The sequence below is a fragment of the Sciurus vulgaris genome (assembly GCF_902686455.1).
Source record: "Sciurus vulgaris genome assembly, chromosome: 16".
In the NCBI taxonomy this organism is placed as follows: domain Eukaryota; kingdom Metazoa; phylum Chordata; class Mammalia; order Rodentia; family Sciuridae; genus Sciurus; species Sciurus vulgaris.
In genome coordinates, this window is record NC_136477.1 from 15,799,502 (window position 1) to 15,816,932 (window position 17,431).

The 17,431-nt window shown below is 39.1% G+C and overlaps 1 protein-coding gene and 2 long non-coding RNA genes across 3 annotated transcripts in view; 1 reads left to right on the plus strand and 2 right to left on the minus strand.

Moving 5' to 3' along the window:
* The window catches only part of LOC306646932, a 332,017-nt gene that overhangs the window by 51,084 nt on the left and 263,502 nt on the right, over window positions 1–17,431 (minus strand). The gene's annotated exons all lie outside the window — the stretch shown is intronic.
* Window positions 1,093–17,431, minus strand: part of LOC306646935 — a 39,592-nt gene continuing 23,253 nt past the window's right edge. The window contains exon 2 of the long non-coding RNA XR_013760008.1: window positions 1,093–3,652. This is a non-coding gene — a long non-coding RNA (uncharacterized lncRNA). The remainder of the gene's footprint in view (window positions 3,653–17,431) is intronic.
* The window catches only part of LOC306646929 (uncharacterized protein), a 54,172-nt gene continuing 46,837 nt past the window's right edge, over window positions 10,097–17,431 (plus strand). The window contains exons 1-2 of the mRNA XM_079115800.1: window positions 10,097–10,148; window positions 10,867–12,173. Of these exons, the coding sequence (XP_078971926.1) occupies window positions 11,225–12,118 (894 nt within the window). The 5' untranslated portion in view covers window positions 10,097–10,148; window positions 10,867–11,224 and the 3' untranslated portion in view covers window positions 12,119–12,173. The remainder of the gene's footprint in view (window positions 10,149–10,866; window positions 12,174–17,431) is intronic.

Sequence of the window (17,431 nt, forward strand, 5' to 3'; positions counted from 1 at the left end):
TGCATCATCTTAGTACAATAAGACCTGTGTTTCTTTGCCTGGGATGTATCTGCAGAATGTGTCGTGAGGTGAGGTTTTGGAAACCATCCCTAATTACAGAATTACAGTCTTGGGTAAAATTCAACATCTTCTGTTTTCTTTAGCCTCCAGGAAATTGATCCAGTCAGAATGCAATTTTATACCTAAAAAAGTTGGAGAATGGCAGACTGAAAAATAGACACCTTTGGTTTCTGCCTCCTGGAGTGAAGGGTTTATGAATTTGAGACTTTTTTTCAGTGTATAATGCAAGTTTTGCTTTTTCTTTTTAATCTTTGTCCCAGATTCTGGCACAGAGGATTTCCTTAGGATTTCCTGGGTAAAAGGAGTTTTGTTGACTCTGGAAGGTGAGCCTGTTTCATGTAGTCTGTGAATTTATTGTGATGATATAACTGAGGGTGTTGCCTACAGATGACTTTAGAATGAGGACTAGTTAACAGAGAGCACACTCAGAACTTTTGGTCTGCCACCTGCAGTGAGGACAATGTCGTCGGACCGAGCTCTGACCTTGGAATCCTGCTCACTCTGTGTCAGACTTGAATGGTAGGACAGCCAGCCGGTGTTGGAGAGTAGGTTGGTGTTCAGCAAACACCACACATGTGATGTCAGAAAGGTTCCACGGGTCCACAGCCGCATCTGACTGGAGATAAGTGAGTGGTCACTGGTTAGAATTGAGCCTGTGGAGCAGTGAGCCTTTCCACATTGGAACGAGGGTCAAGTAGGGTGTGTGGAGGTCCCAGAACTCACTATTGTGGCTTGTCACTCACTTGTGGGAGTGAGCCACCTGTGCTGCATCTGCACTGTGAGAGTGGTCCCTAAGCTTAGAGATGGGTTTAAGGTTGTGAGTGTGGATTCCCTTGGGAACTGTGGGTGAAGCAGGCTGCTTCCCTGAACTGCTTCTTTTTTATTTTCTTCATAGAATGTTGTTTATTTAGAATTCCAGTTTAGTTGATCATTTAGGAATGTTCTTCCATGATTTGAGTTTAAAATTGGGCTTTCTTGGTTAGACCTCAGGGGATAGAACTATGGTCTGAAGAAGCAAAAAAGGATTCTTGAAAAAAATAATTGTTTCAGAGTCAGTTTCAATAAGATTATCAGCATCCATGGAACCATCACGCAGGTGAATAAATAGGCTGTGGTCAATTCTTTTGTGTTTCACTGATCTCATCAAGTTGTACAGGCATGGGTGAGTGCAGGGTGGAGTTTTTGAACATCCTTTATGATTTAACCACATGTTCACTCCAAAACTTGGTTTTGGCTCATTGAAATTTTGAATGAGTTGATATGTAAGTCCTTGCCTCCATCATTTGCATTTATGATGGCAGATAAGGCTGAGCTTAACCAGTGCATTCACTCATTCCACTGCCTGTGGAACTTGCGTTGCTTCAAGTCATTTCTGTGCTGTTGCCAGTTTCTTGATTTTGTTTCCAAGTGCTACAGTATTCAAGTTTTTTTTAAAAGAATGGTGAAAGAGGATTGGAGTTGTAGCTCCTAGGAAGAGTGCTTGCCTAGCTTGTATGAGGCACTGGATTTCATTCTCAGCACGTCACATAAATAAATGAATAAAATAAAGGTCTATTTACAACTGAAAATATACATACAAATTAAATAAAAACAATTTGAAAAGTCTTGCTGGTGTGTAGATGTTGGGTACGTTTCAGTTTATTAGGACATTATAATACTGCATGAATTTATCGTCTGACTTCATGGATCCTTTTTTTTCCCCCTTGAATGGGGACTTAATCAGGGACACTGAATCATTGAGCCACACCCATAGCCTTTTTTAAATTTAATGAGAGACAGGGTCTCACTGAGTTGCTTAAGACCTTGCTAAGTTGCTGAGTCTGTGTCTGCACTGTCTCAGGCGCCCAAGCCTCTGGGATTATAGGCGTGCACCGCCACAGCCAGCAGCTGATGTGTCTATTGGGGGTTGCCAGCACTAGGAATGATCCGATCTATTTTTCTCCATCTTGCAATAAACACCATCTATGGATGGTTATATCTTGCTTTTATTAATAACCTCTTGGCATTGAACATTTTTCTTGTATATTCAGGTTTTGTGAAATCACTTCTGTCTTCTTGTGACATAGAAGTGGCATTTTTCATTTGAAGTTGAATTTTTTATACCAAAATGATGGATTTGTTTTGCATATTAACCTTGCGTGCGTCGTCTAGCCTTTCTGCAATCCAATAGTAATTACAGGAGCTTTCATTGGTTCTTTGGATTTTCTGAGTAGGTAATAATGGCATATGTGAACAAGATATTTCTAATTCTTCCTTCACAGTCTCAATGCCTATTATTATTCATGCTTCCCTCTGTTTTCTGTGCACCTGTTTTTTTGGTCTGAGGAACTTTTGTTTCCCTTTTGGAGATGATGAATTACATTAATTGATTTTGTAAGAATTCAGTCATTCTTACATTCTTACATGAAGTCATTTCCACTTGGTTTTTTTGTATCATTCTGTTATACATGGATAGATGGGTAGATATAACTTGGATATAATTTGTTATACATGGATAGATATAATTTGCCATTTTTTGTTGCAATTTTAAATCTTTCTTTGTAAGACGTGTTTATTTTTTGGTACCAGGGATTTGGTACGAGGGGTGCTGAACCACTGAGCCATATCTCCAGCCCTTTTTTATATTTTATTTTGAGACAGGGTCTTGCTAAGTTGCTTAGGGCCTCCCTAAATTGCTTAGGCTCACTTTGTACTTGGGATTCTACCTCCTCAATATCCTGAGCTGCTGGGATTACAGCAGTCTGGTGTCCTCCCAGGCCTAGCTAAGGGGTTCTTTCTGTTCCTTGTTCCATATCTTGTTTTTATCTTGGCACTATGAGCCCGATAGCATCAGATATTAAGTAGTTCTTCCTCTATTGCTTGGAAGAGAGTGTGGATGGTGTTTGTCATGTTTTCATTAGATCTTAGGATAAACCAGTGATGTCATGTAGGGCAGGTCCTTCTTGTTTTTGTCACTTGTTATGGTTTTGATTTTGTTGTTTTTTTCCTGGTAATGAGGATAGAATCCAGTGGTGCTCTACCAATAAACTCCATCCCCAATCTTTTTGTTTTTTATTTTGAGGTAGGGTCTTGTTAAGTTGCCCAGGGTGGCCTTGAACTTGTGATCCTCTTGCCTCACCCTCCCATGTTGGGAATTACAGGCATTTACCACTGTGCCCAGCTTGTTTCAAATTATAAATACATATAGTCATGTGTATTGTATAGTCATATATATTGTCACATATATATAGTCATGTATTATTGTATATCATATATTATCATCATTTGTTTATCTTTCCTTGTGAATCCTGTATATTGTTTTATTCTAGGAGTTGGTTAATTTCCTGCAAATTATTCAATTTATGGACATAAAATAGTTCTTATTTTTCTGGGAGTTCCATTTAATGTCCGTGGGATTAGTGTGGCATGTTTTTCATTATAGAGGTAATGAATTGTGTATTCTCTTTTGTTTTAGTAAGCTAAAAAGGGGTAATAAATTTTGATGGTTCTATAAAAAAATTATTTGATTTTGCTGATTTCCTATTTTCATTTCCAGATTGTAATTTGATTGATATCCTCTCTAGTTATTTTGCTGTGCTTTTTTAAAGAATACCTTGCTCTTGTTTGCATGGTTATCTGAGATGGAACATTAGACTCTTGAATTGAGGTCTTTCTTCTTTTCTAATATGTGCATTTGTTGTTTTAAATTTCTCCTCATGCGCTGCTTTTTTTGTATCCCATAGGTGATATTAAGATATTTGTTCATTTTCACATATTGTGAATTACTTAAATTTCTTTGGAGTTGTTTCCTTTGATGTATGTGTCATTCAAAAGTATAGTGTGCAATTCCTTGGAGATTTTGCAACTTTTTTTCTTCTGTGGATTTCTCATTTCATTCCAGTATGATCTGAGGGCAACCGCGTATGATTTCTGTTTCTTTAGATTTGTTAGGGTATGTCACTTAGCTCTGAACATGGTCTGTGTTGGTGAATATTGTACGTGATCTTAGAGGAATGTGCACTCAAGCTTGGGATATAGCTCAGTGGTAGAGATCTTTACCTAGCAGTTGCAAAGCCTTGGATTCAATCTCCTTGCCTGCAAAAAAAAAAAAAAAAAAAGAGAGAGAGAGAAGGAAGTCAAATGATAGAATATGCACTCTGTAGTTCTTTTTCTACAGTGCCAAATGTCTCCATTTCATATATGATGCTGTTGATTTCAGCTATATCTTTACAGATTTTCTGCTTCCTTGCCCTATCATTTACTGTTAGAGATATGTTGAAATCTCATTTTATAACTATGAATGTGTGATTTTCTTTTCACTTCCATGTTTCTGCTTAATGTGGTTTGTTGCTCTGACTAGAGGAGTGTGTATTAAGGATTTCCATGTGTTCTTTGAGAATCAACTGCTTCATCATTATTTAAACCCTTTATTATTTTGTTGGAGATACAGTTGTATAGTCTCAGTATAGCTTCTACAGGTGTTTTTGGATTGCTGCTGGAATGATAACTGTAAGTTCAAACATGATGTTTTCAGCATACCTGTATGCCCATATGCCTGGGAGGCTTAGGCAGGAAGATATCAAGTTCAAGATCAACCTAGGCAACTTAGTGAGCACCTGCTTCAAAATAAAATTTTAAAATGACTGGGTACATGGTGGGGTTGTAACTCAGTATGACTCAGTCATGGCTCCTGGTTTCAATCTCCAGCAACACCAAAAAGTTAGTTAATTAATTAATTAATTAACATACACCTATATGACTTTTAAGCATGTGCACCCTGTCAAATGACTAAATTGAGCTAATTATCAGATAGATTCCTTCACATACATATCTTTTCTATGGTGGGAACACTTTAAATATGATGCCACAATTATTTTTGGGCTATGATACAATAGTCTTAACTATAGTCACCATGTTACATAAAGGGTTCTGTGAACTCATTTCTCCTAGCCAGGTGAACTTTTGACTCCCCACTCCGTGTCTTTACATGTTATTTTCTTACAGAGAACACCAGGTTAGGTGTGATTCTAATCTATTTGCCAGTCTCTCCTTTAATTGCTGCATACAGATCACTCATGTTCAAAGTGGCTGTTGATATATTTGTATTGAAAATACCATATTGGTAAGCATTCTGTATTTGTTTAGTTCTGGGATTTTGTTTAGGTTTACCATGTTTTTCAGCATCATCATCCTTTTTTTTTATTTATTTCTATTGTAAACAAATGGGATACATGTTGTTTCTGTTTGTACATGGAGTAACAGCATACCATTTGCATATTCATAAATTTACATAGAGTAATGATGTTTGATTCATTCCATTATTTTTTCCTCCCCCACCACCCCTCCCACCTCTCTTTTCACTCTATACAGTCCCTCCTTCCTCCATTCTTGTCCTCCTCCCACCCCCCATTAAGTGTCATCATCCGCTTATCAGTGAGATCATTCCTGTTTTGGATTTTTCAAATTGGCTTATCTCACTTAACATGATATTCTCCAATTTCATCCATTTGCCTGCAAATGCCATAATTATATTATTCTTTATAGCTGAGTAATATTCCATTGTATATATATATATATACCACAGTTTCTTTATCCATTCATCAATTGAAGGGCATCTAGGTTGATTCCATAGTCTGGCTATTGTGAATTGAGCCGCTATGAACATTGATGTGGCTGTATCTCTGTAGTGTGCTGATTTTAAGTCCTTTGGGTATAGGCCGAGGAGTGGGATAGCTGGGTCAAATGGTAGGTCCATTCCAAGTTTTCTAAGGAATCTCCACACTGCTTTCCAGAGTGGCTGCACTAATTTGCAGTCGCACCAGCAATGTATGAGTGTACCTTTTTCCCCACATCCTCTCCAACACCTATTGTTGCTTGTGTTCTTGATAATCGCCATTCTAATTGGGGTGAGATGGAATCTTAGGGTAGTTTTGATTTGCATTTCTCTTATTACTAAAGATGTTGAACATTTTTTCATATATCTGTTGATTGCTTATACATCTTCTTCTGTGAAGTGTCTGTTCATTTCCATAGCCCATTTGTTGATTGGGTTATTTGTATTCTTGGTATAGAGTTTTTTGAGTTCTTTATATACTCTAGAAATTAGTGCTCTATCTGAAGTATGAGAGGCAAAGATATTCTCCCACTCTGTAGGCTCTCTCTTCGCATTGCTGATAGTTTCCTTTGCTGAGAGAAAGCTATTTAGTTTGAATCTATCCCAGTTATTGATTCTTTTATTTCTCGTGCTATGGGAGTCCTGTTAAGGAAGTCTGATCCTAAGCCAACAAGGTGAAGATTTGGACCTACTTTTTCTTCTATAAGATGCAGGGTCTCTGGTCTGATTTCAAGGTCCTTGATCCATTGTGAGTTGAGTTTTGTGCAGGGTGAGAGATAGGGGTTTAGTTTCATTCTGTTGCATATGGATTTCCAGTTTTCCCAGCACCATTTGTTGAAGAGGCTATCTTTTCTCCATTGCATATTTTTGGCACCTTTGTCTAGTATTAGAAAATTGTATTTATTTGGGTTTGTGTCCATGTCCTCTATTCTGTACCATTGATCTACCTGTCTATTTTGGTGGCAATACCATGCTGTTTTTGTTACTATTGCTTTGTAGTATAGTTGAAGTTCTGGAATTGTGATAACCCCCTGTTTCATTCTTGCATTATCATCTTAATTGGACTGTTGACATGATTCCATTTTCTCTCTTGCACAAGGTTGTCAATTAAAAATTTGCTTTATTAATTAAATTAAACAATTAAATGTTTCTAAATATTTAGTAATTTCACAGAATTATCAGTCTATTTACAACTGAGCTGGGTGCAGTGGTGCTTGCCTGTTTTCCTAGCAGCTTGTAAGGCCAAAGCAGGAGGACTGCAAGTTTGAGGCCAGCTTCAGCAACTTAGCAGGACCCTGACTCAAAGTAAAAAAATGAAAAGGGCTGAAAGTGTAGCTCAGTGGTAAAATGTCCTGAGTTCAATCCCTGAACCCCCCACATATGTGTTTACAACTAATCATAGTGTACTTTCAAACAACAATGTACTGTTTTACAAACAGTGCTTGTGTCATAGTTTGTTTTCAGGTCTCTTTCCCATGTCATATACATTTGCTGTTATTCATTTTACCTAGCCATTAGGTGTAACCACCAGATAGATTGTTGATATTATCAGTTTGAATAAACATCTCTTGATGCAGAAAGGAATAAAGAAAGTTTTTACTGTACTCTTGCATGCAATTCTTTACTAACACTCCTTATGTGAACACTGTCGTATCTTTTCACTTCACTCTAGAGAAGTTCTTTCTAAAAGACATGGACAGCAGATATATTGGTGACATTCTCTCAATGTTATTCTTCATTCTTGTCCTTCAATAATTTATCTTCATTTTAGTTGATTCTTTGTCCTCCTTGCTCCGGTATGCCATGGAACCCCTATGGTGATGGTTTTACAGAAGTTGTGCTTTGAACCTGTGAAATTTCTGGATAAGCCTTTTGATAAGACCTAAGTTTCTATTGATATCATGTCATTCTTACATCATCATCCTGGTGACCTTGAGTTCTTTCTCCATGGTTGCCTCTACCACTCTGAGCATAGTTAAGAGGGTTGCCTGAAAGTCTGTGTCTACTAAGTTCAAAACCTGAGGTTTCTCAGGAATGTTTTCTCTCAGTTCATTTCTTTTTCCATCCATAAGCTCTATTTCCCTCTTTTTATTGTTGTTGGTATTGATAACTAGATATTTGAATAGCTATAATGGTAGCTGTGAAAATCAGATTCTCCTTTTCAGAGTTTGGGCAGGAATATTAAAGAGTGTTGAAATTGCTTTCAATCCCTGGCTTGTAGGTTTTGGCAAACTTCAAACTCTAGTAAATGTCAGTAGAGTACATCAGGTTATCCTCACTTCAGGTATAGACCTTTGATTGTTTGCTATGATCTTCAACACTTACATTTCCTTTGGCTTTTTACCCAAACAAGGACATGGATCTTGTAAATGTAGAGTGTTCTTATCTTGAGATAAGTGTGTTTTGGCGTACTTTTCATTCACATACTCAATCATTTTTACTCTGCATCTGAACATTTTTATGTGGGAGTTGTAGTGGGAATTGATCCCAGGGTCTTGCACATGCTAGGCAACTGCTCTACTCCTAAAAAACATCCCTAGTCCTCATCATTTCTTGTTTTGAGATAGAATATCCCTAAGTCACTCAACCTGTCCTGAAGCTTGCAATCCTCCAGCTTCAGCATCCTGAGAAGCTGGAATGACAGGCTTGGGCCACCGCACACACTTACCCTTTTGTATTGTATATATTGCAGAAATTTTCTTCTACTTTGTGGCTTCTCTTTACTGCCCTCTTTCCATAGATTTCAAATACCATGTGAGTTTTTTAAGGATTGTCCTTTTTCTAATCAGAAAACTGTATTCCCATGTGCAAAAGGCATTTGACTCTGACTTGCAAAGTTTTGCAGTATTGTCATTCTGATTTCAATGTGTAGTTTGAATTTCATCCTTGCAGGGGAGGGATGTCTGCCACTGTTGCATGATTCCCACTGTGTCATGAATCAATTTTCTGTTCACATGTGAGCCTACTGAATGCTCTTTTCTTTCCCATGACTTGTTTGTTAATCTTTCAGTTAGTGAACTAGTGTTCTGAATACTGTGATTTCAAAAGGTTTTGTGTATATTAGTCTAGGGATCACTGTCCTGTTCCAATGTGTTTAAACATTGTTAGACATTTATTATGCTAGAAGACTTGATGCTCTAGTTCCCCCCCCCCCCGGGAAAAACTCTTCTGTTGGCATTTCACAATGTTACTGATCTGTCTGGAAGCAACATGTTGGTGACACTGAACTCTAAGAACCTGTGCCATCCTTTCCCTTATTTTATTTTTCTTTGACAACTCCAAATAAGCTAATGATATTTTTCTATTAGCATGTTGAATTATACTTTATAAATCTTATTCAGTATTAAAAAATCTGGTTTCTCTATAAGAAAGCAAGTGCAAGCTGGTAGTGTCATCTCTAGTGGGATCATAAAAGGTGTGCTGAATTCTGTGAATAATAAGTTGTGACGAGGTTTTTGTTTGTTTGTTTGTGTATTTATTAGGTAAGAAGATTTAACCCAGGGCTTCTGTACCACTGAACTACATCCCCAAACCTTTTTTTACCTTTTATTTTGAGGCACAATGTTCCTAAGTTGGTGAGGGTGACCTTGAATTTGTCAAGCTTCTACCTCAGCCTCCCAACTCACTGGGATGATAGGTGTGCTCCATCATGCCCAATTGACAAGTTTTAAGTATTACCTAACAGAACCCTCATTAGAGATTCATCCCCCAGACTTTATTTGGAGGCTGGTGAGGTAGGCAACCTCTGATGAGCATGTCAGAATATTGAAAACATGTACAGGACCAACAGGACTTAAAACAGACTGGATTTTGTTGAGATAACCTACATGGGAACCCCAACCCTCGTTGCATTCAACCTGGTGAGGTCCAGCCCAACCAAATTCCCAGATACCACCAAATATCAAAGTTTGTTCTCAAGCATTTCTAAGAATATACTGTCTCAGGACAGCTGCTGTTATTGAGTGCAGTACATAGTTTGATTTGTTGTGAAACGTGCTAGAGACGAGTATACAAAGAGAATCGGAGTGACCTAGCACCATGGCGAGTGTTCCTGCTCCAGTGCCTTGTATCTCCTTTCCTCCTGGCAATACCTATGGGATGTTTTAGGAGTCAGTGACCTTTGAGGATGTGGCTGTGAACTTCACCCTGGAGGAATGGGTTTTGCTGGATCCTTCCCAGAAGAAGCTCTTGAGAGACATGATGCAGGAAACCATCTGGAACCTGACCAGTATAGGTAAGGGTGACCCACTTTCCTCACTTAGTCAAAGAACTGTTGTTACTTACTGATCAGTGCTGTTCCATGATCTGGAATATGGAAAGCCCACTTTGTGTAACTGTACCAGCATGGTGACATTATACAACAGATCTGCATGTCTCTGATAGTTTTTATGTAGTGTCAAATTAAGTCTTAATGCTTTTTCTGGCTCTGCATTCTAGGATAACAATGGAAATATCAGGACATCGATGATTACTACAATTCCAGGGGAAATCTAAGGTAATTGACTCACAAGAGAAGGCAATGCCCTCACAAATCTTGGAGTAACTAGTATAACAAATTATAAAAGAAGTCATTGATACCCAGCAAGGTTCAAAATGATTTAATCTCAGTTTTCTGACATAGCATACAGGTTGAGCATCTCTAATTGGAAAGTCCAAAGTTCAAAATGATCCAGAATGGGCACCATTTGGAGCACTAACATGGTATGACAAGTCACCCTTTCTGATTGTTTCTTAAACACAGCCTGTGTTCCATATACAAATTATTAGAAATGTATGAAATTGCTTTCAAGTGGGATGCATTTTGAGCACATCTTGCTGTGCATATGCAAATAATATCTCAATAGCGAGTATGAATTTTGTTCCATGCCTTTCACATAAGTAGTACTCAGTTGTCATTAAATGTGATAAATATCTTCAGGGTTAGCAAATAATTATATGGAGGGAGTATGAAGAAGCCCAATTTGGGTGGTGGTGCACCCTGAAATCCTAGCAACTTGGGAGTCTGAGGCAGGAGGATCACGATTGGGAGTTCAACCTTAGCACTTTAGTTTTGAGCAACATACTGAAACACTGCCTCAGTAAAAAACAGGGAAGAAAACACTTTAAAACAACTGAACTGTAGCTCCTTAGTAAAGGTTACACAGCATTAACCAAATCATGTGGTAAATCATTAATAAATAAATCCTAAGTAATTTGGTTTACAATTTTTGCAGAAAACAAGTAGTAGAGAGACTCTTTGAAGAGAAAGAAGATAGTCAATGTGGAGAAATCCTCAGGCACATCATAGATCTTCTTGTAAACAAGACAAGTTCTTCTGGAGTAAAACCAAGTGAACATCATGTGTGTGGAGAAGTCCTCATTGCTGATTCATTCCTAGCCGTTCCCCTAGCAGCTCACACTGGACACAAAGCACATGAGTATCAGAAACATGAAGAGAAGCCACATGAACATAAGGAACATGGGAAAGCCTTCCATTATCACCAGTGTTTGCAGAATCATGAAAGAACTCACACAGCAGAGAAAGTCCATGTGTGTAAACAATGTGGAAAAGGCTTTAGTACATCTAGATACATGAAAACACATGAACGAATTCACAGTGGAGACAAACCTCATGTGTGTAAGCAATATGGAAAAGACTTTTGTTATTCCAGCTCAAGTAGAAATCATGAGCGAATTCACAGTGGAGAGAAACCCCATGTATGTAAGCAATGTGGAAAAGGCTTTAGTTTTTCCAGCAACATTAGAATCCATGAACGAATTCACAGTGGAGGGAAACCTTATAAATGCAAGCATTGTGAGAAAGCCTTTTGTTTTCCCAGTTCCCTTCAACAGCATGAACGTATTCACACTGGCGAGAAACCCTATGTATGTAAGCACTGTGGACAAAGCTTTATGCTTTCTTCCTCCCTTAGAAGACATGAACGAATTCACAGTGGAGAAAAACCCTATGTATGTAAGCAATGTGGAAAAGGCTTTCCTTTTTCCAGAGACCTTCAAAAGCATGAACAAGTTCACATTGGAAATAATCCCTATGCATGTAAGCAACGTGGGAACGCCTTTCCTATTCTCAGTTACCTTCATGAACATGAACGAATTCATAGTTGGAAGAAAACCCATGTGTGTAAGCATTGTGGGAAAGCCTTCCTTTTTCTCAGTTTCCTTCACAAACATGAACGAACTCACACTGGAGAGAAACCCTATGTGTGTAAGCAATGTGGAAAAGCCTTTAGTTCTTCCAGTTACATTAAAATCCATGAACAAATCCACAGTGGAGAGAAACCTTATAAGTGCAAACTGTGTGGGAAAGCCTTTCGTTTTCCCAATTGCCTTCGAATGCATGAACAAATTCACACGGGGAAAAAACCCTGTGTATGTAATCAATGTGGAAAAGGCTTTAATTCTTGTAGTGAAATTAGAATACATGAACGAATTCATAGTGGGGAGAAACCCTACGAGTGTAAGTAGTGTGGAAAAGCCTTTCATTCTTCCAACTCCACTAGAAGACATGAACGAATTCACAGTGCAGAGAAACCCTGTGTAATTAAAAAATGTGGAGAAGGCTTTAGTTCTTCTAGTAACATTAAAAGAAAAGAATTCATAGTGGAGAAAAACCCTATGTGTGTAAGCAATGTGGAAAAGCCTTTAATTCCCCCACCAACCTTAAAAAACATGAACGAATTCACAGTGGAGAGAAACCCTATACATGCAAACAATGTGGGAAAGCTTTCCGTCATTCCAATTCAATCAGAAAACATGAAAAAACTCAGCACTAGAGAAAAGCCCTATGTATTAAGCAATGGGGAAAAGCCTATAGTGATCCCAGTCTCCTCAGACATAAAAGAATTCACAGTGACATGAACACATGCATGTGAGCAGTGTGTGCAAGCCTCCAGTCATTCGTCCACCCTTAGAATACAGGAAGGAATGCACGCTGGAAAGGAACCCTGTGTGTGTGTGTAAAGAAAGCAGCGAAGTCTTCACTCCATCTAGTTACCTTCTGAAACAGCAAGGAACTCACAAGTGAGAAACTCCATGAGTGTGAGCAATGTGAGAAGGCCTTTCTTCTCAGATTCTTTCCAGGGCATGGAAGAACACACCGAAGAGTAACCCTGAATACAGAAAATCGGAAGTCTTTATTATCGCATGAACTGGCTAGCACACATGAGCAAGCAGGTGCAATAACTTGTATTGTTGCAAAGGACGTGGGGATAGTTGTTGCCCTGTTGCTTCAGTGTACCCACGTGGAGTATCATCCTTCCCTTCTGGTCTGGAGTGAAACCCGCAATAGAAGAGATATGCTATGTTGTTTATTTGGTTCATATGTAGGAAATCACTCTGGATTAAAACCCTGTGACTGTGAAAAATTTGTAGAAGAGGGGTGTCAGTTGTAACATAGTTTCAGAGGCCTTTAAAATTCCTCCTGTAGCAGAATGCAATTGCTATGAAGAACTTGGTGCAAAATAATTTGGTTAGACTGGAGAAATTGTGCTCCTGGAGGAGATTTCCCAAAACTTCTATTGCGTGCACCACTAATTTATTTTTCAAGTAGATCTCCGCATGGTGTATTTTTGATTTGTGTTCTTGGAAATAAAGCTTGAGGTGAAACACTTCTGGGGGTTTTCTCTAGGCTGGACTATGTGATTTTGATAGGTAGCATATTTTTAATCAAACCAGGTAGTAAGCCTTCTAACATTTTGAAGCATGTTGGACCCAAAGCAAATTAATGTGTATCTCTAATATGACATTAGGTTTAATTTCTGTGTAGTTTTTAAGTAATTGTTGGTAGTGGGCCACTGAAGAATTAGGTTTTATGCATTACTGCAGATTTCTTTGTGGCCTCACCCGATGGGGTATGCATACCTTTCTATTTATGTATACATACAGAGAAATGTATATGTGGGTATATTTCTTTTAATGGATTTTATATATTTCAGTTTGATGGGATGTTTTCTGTCCTTTTCGTACATCATAATTATGCACAATGGTGAAATTCATTTTTACATATTTGTTAATGCCCATGATATAGCAATAAATGTATATTTTCAAATCAGATGTTCAGTGCATGGTTTAGAGTTTCTTAAACGTTTTAAATTAATTACAGATTAACATATATCAGTTTTTTCTCTTAAAACTTTTTCTTGGAAACATTGATAATATTATGATGGAATCCTCTTTTTTGTAGTAGAGATATACTTCTGAGAGGAATGAAATTCTTTTTCAGTGGGATAGCAGTTTTGTTGAATACTAAACTGAAGTTTAACTTCCATGTTGAATAATTACAGCTCTCATCTGTGCAACATTTCTTAGACCTCAGTCCAGGCAAACTCACATTGTAGTGTCAGCCCTATACACTAGTTGATGACTCAAAGAGACTTTTCTCATTTGCTGGCAGTTTCTGACCCTGAACCCAGGGTCTCATTTTCTAAGTACTGAGCAAATCCACAGTCCTGTTTATTTTATTTTGATAAACTTTCTGAGTTGCCCAGTGTAATGTCTAATTCGCAATCCTCCTGCCTTATCCTCCCAGGAAACTGGGATTTTAGGCCTGTGCCACTCAGAACAACTTATTAAGAGACATTTGACTAATGCCGGAGAAGAGTTTAGGAATGGAAGAAAACAAAACGGGCGATAAAGTGCCTTTTTTCCTGAAATGGATTCACGTGGTACTTTGTCTCACATTCCAGTTTATGTGACCGAACAAGGTCACGAATGATGCACACATGACACAGGCGAGAATGGGAAGCAAACCTCGGGTCAGCAAGCTTTTCTTTTCTCAGTATTTGTGGCAGAGTTCATCAGTCCAACGCCGGCATGGCTCATTTTGGGAACAAAATGGTAGTGGGCCGAAGCAAGGGTCTGGGTTATATAGGATTTGTTTAGGGTGATGTTAGTTTTGGGCGCTCATTGTATTGGGATCAGTGGATTCATTAGAGTGGACCAGAATTGTGGCCAGGGAATATCCTCTGGCTTATTGTATTGGCTTCAGCTGACCCATTAGGGTTGTTGGTCAGTTGCCAGGCAGGTGGGAGTCCCTTTTGAGTTCCTTTACTCTGGCTGAGGCCTGGGGTTTCATATGACAAAAGCTTATGGAAAATGTCCTTGGATTTATTCTCCATATCCTTCACAAAGGCGTCTAGTTCTTGAAGATGAATTAGAAATATTTTATAGAAATCAGGGAGAAAATGGATCTATGACTATTGTCTTCCAAAAAAAATGTTTTTTACTTCTCAGGTATTAGATAGTGTTAGTCTACCAGAATAAGCCACTACTTTTTCCAAGGGGAGAGAGGTAATGGGAATTGAGCCCAGGGGTGCTTAACCACTGAGCACATTCACAGCCCTTTTTATATTTTAGGTAGTGGCAGGGTCTTGCTAAGTAACTCAGAGCCTTGCTAAGTTGCTGGGGCTGGCTTTGAACTTGAGATCTTCCTGCCTCAAGCTCTGGAGCTGCAGGGATGGCAGGCATGAACAGGGCACCTGACAGTGTATAAGACCATTTTAAACAGGTCATTTATTTTGAGGCATGTTGATGAAGGACAGACGAGTCTGGACACTGAGGAATCAGCAGGAAGCAGGTTTATTGTCTGCAGCCGGTCCAGAGGGGGGCTTTCACCTAAATCAATTCTTCCCTCTGAACCCTGAGTCCAGAAAATGTTAGAACTTTATACCCAGTATGCAGGGGAGGGGGGCCTCAGGCTCACAATTAGCAGTAGTCTACATATAAGTAGGCTTCTAAAAAATTTTAGTTCACAGAGTGCCTCCTCCCTAATTTTTTAAAATTATTATTCAGAGATTTTTACACACTACCAGAAAAGCAGAAGTAACATCATGAAGCCTGTAGCCAAATTTAGTTATTTCAAGACAGCAACAGGAAATAGGATGCATAACCACAATTGAGCTCTTGCAAAACTTCTTGCTGATAGTCTAAGAACGGTTATGGTGGGGTGTCTGGAGAGGCTTAATTAAGATTTTTGATGGAGAAGGAGGTGCTGCTACCATTCCGCCCCTCAATGATGTGCCCCATAATTTAATCTTTTAAATTAAGGAGCATCATTGTCATCTTCTGGGCTTAAAGCCTCATATAATGCTGAAAGCTTGGTTGTTGTCCTTTCAACAGCTGTTTGCATAGTAGAACTAATAGTTTTAATGCACGAGGAGCCAAACACAGGGGCAATAAACAGGTGAACAGCAGAATACCCACTGTATCAATGAAGCTCTTAAATCTACCAAGAGTTGCAAAGCATCCTCCAAATAGTGAGCTTGGCTCCCAAGCTTTAATGCCCTGCCAGCTTTGAACTGGCATATGAGCTAGTTTCCCTATGTTGCTGGCTTTGTCTTTAACTGCCTGTCCATTGTCATCTATTTGGCTGCACCAGTCTGAGCTGTTGCCCTTTCCACATACTCCGCCTTCCTCAGCCAGGAGGCAATCTAATGCCAAGAGATTTTGATACCTAGCTCTCACATTTGGGTGTGTTGGGTGACTAGGAGGTTAAAGGCTGTGACAGTCTAATTAGTAATAACTTGTAGTACATTTTGTAAGTGAATAATCCTGTTTTGCAGTAAATAGGAGTTCTGTAGCTCCAACTGCCATCTTGTGCCCAGGTAGCAGGACCACACGTGGCAATAATCCTCTGGGGTGGCCAGTCATCTTCCCCCCAAGATTGTTGACCTCCCAGATCAAGTCCTTTCCCAAAGGACCTCTTTTTCCTTGGCCGTACATCCTCATACAAGGGAATACCGAGGTCTTTTCCAGTTGCATTGGTCAGTAGGAAAAATACAGTTTTAATAGTACCGATAGCACATGTTCCCCTCCAATTTGTTGGGAGGTGGGTGTATGCCTTTTCCCCACAGATCCAAAATAGTTCATCACGTCCTTTCCAGTTAGAAGGGGCTGGATTTCTCCAGAATTTATGGATCACAGGAATGCCCTGAAAAGACCTGATTTGCTTAGTGTCTGGACAGGTACAGTTGAAAAGAACTCTTTTCTTAGTGGGTTTTCTGTGTATTAGACAATAAATCCCCAGCCCCCTGGGTGATCTGTCCCAAACCAAGTAGGTTTCTTTGGCCACAAAGAATGGCATTCCAAAACAATATCCTATTATGTGGGGTTTCAGGAACACTTTGGTGTGGTAGGGTCGAAATCTTCCAAAACATTCTGCCAAATACTTCTGAAATGAGGTCCCCAGCCTTGGGGCCCTTCGGTTTTTGGTTCCACATTGGTCTTATTCCATAGTAGTAGGGAATAAGCATCTAGACTTATTCCAGTGCAGGGCCATTCTTCACTCATGAGGTCTCCTCCGCAGACCCAACTGTTTTTAACCCAAAGTTTTGAGCAATTCTTTCTGGTAGGTCCAAAAAGAGATGATTTTTTTTCCCCAAAGAAGAAGGGTTCAGATTTGGGCTTAATCTCTCATATAGTTTGGCAGCAGGGCTAGGGTTTGTAGTGGGGCTTGGTGCAATTGATCTTGACACACTTTATATAAAATTTTCCCATGTCAGAGACTGAGGGTCTCCCGGTCAGCAATACCAATAGCAAATTCCTTTGGTAGGGGGTAAATTCCCTGGGCAAGTTGTAGCCCCCTTATATTGGGTTTGATCCAAGCCCTGTAGCCTCTTTTTCCTTTCCAGAGACAATTATCCACCTATGGAATCTCTCTGGTGGGACAGGTCCCAAATATATATTTTCTATCACCTGTTAGATATAATAGATGAATTTGACACATGGTTCACATGATTTCCACTGTTGGGTCCGGAGTACAGCAGAGCCCCCTCAGATTAT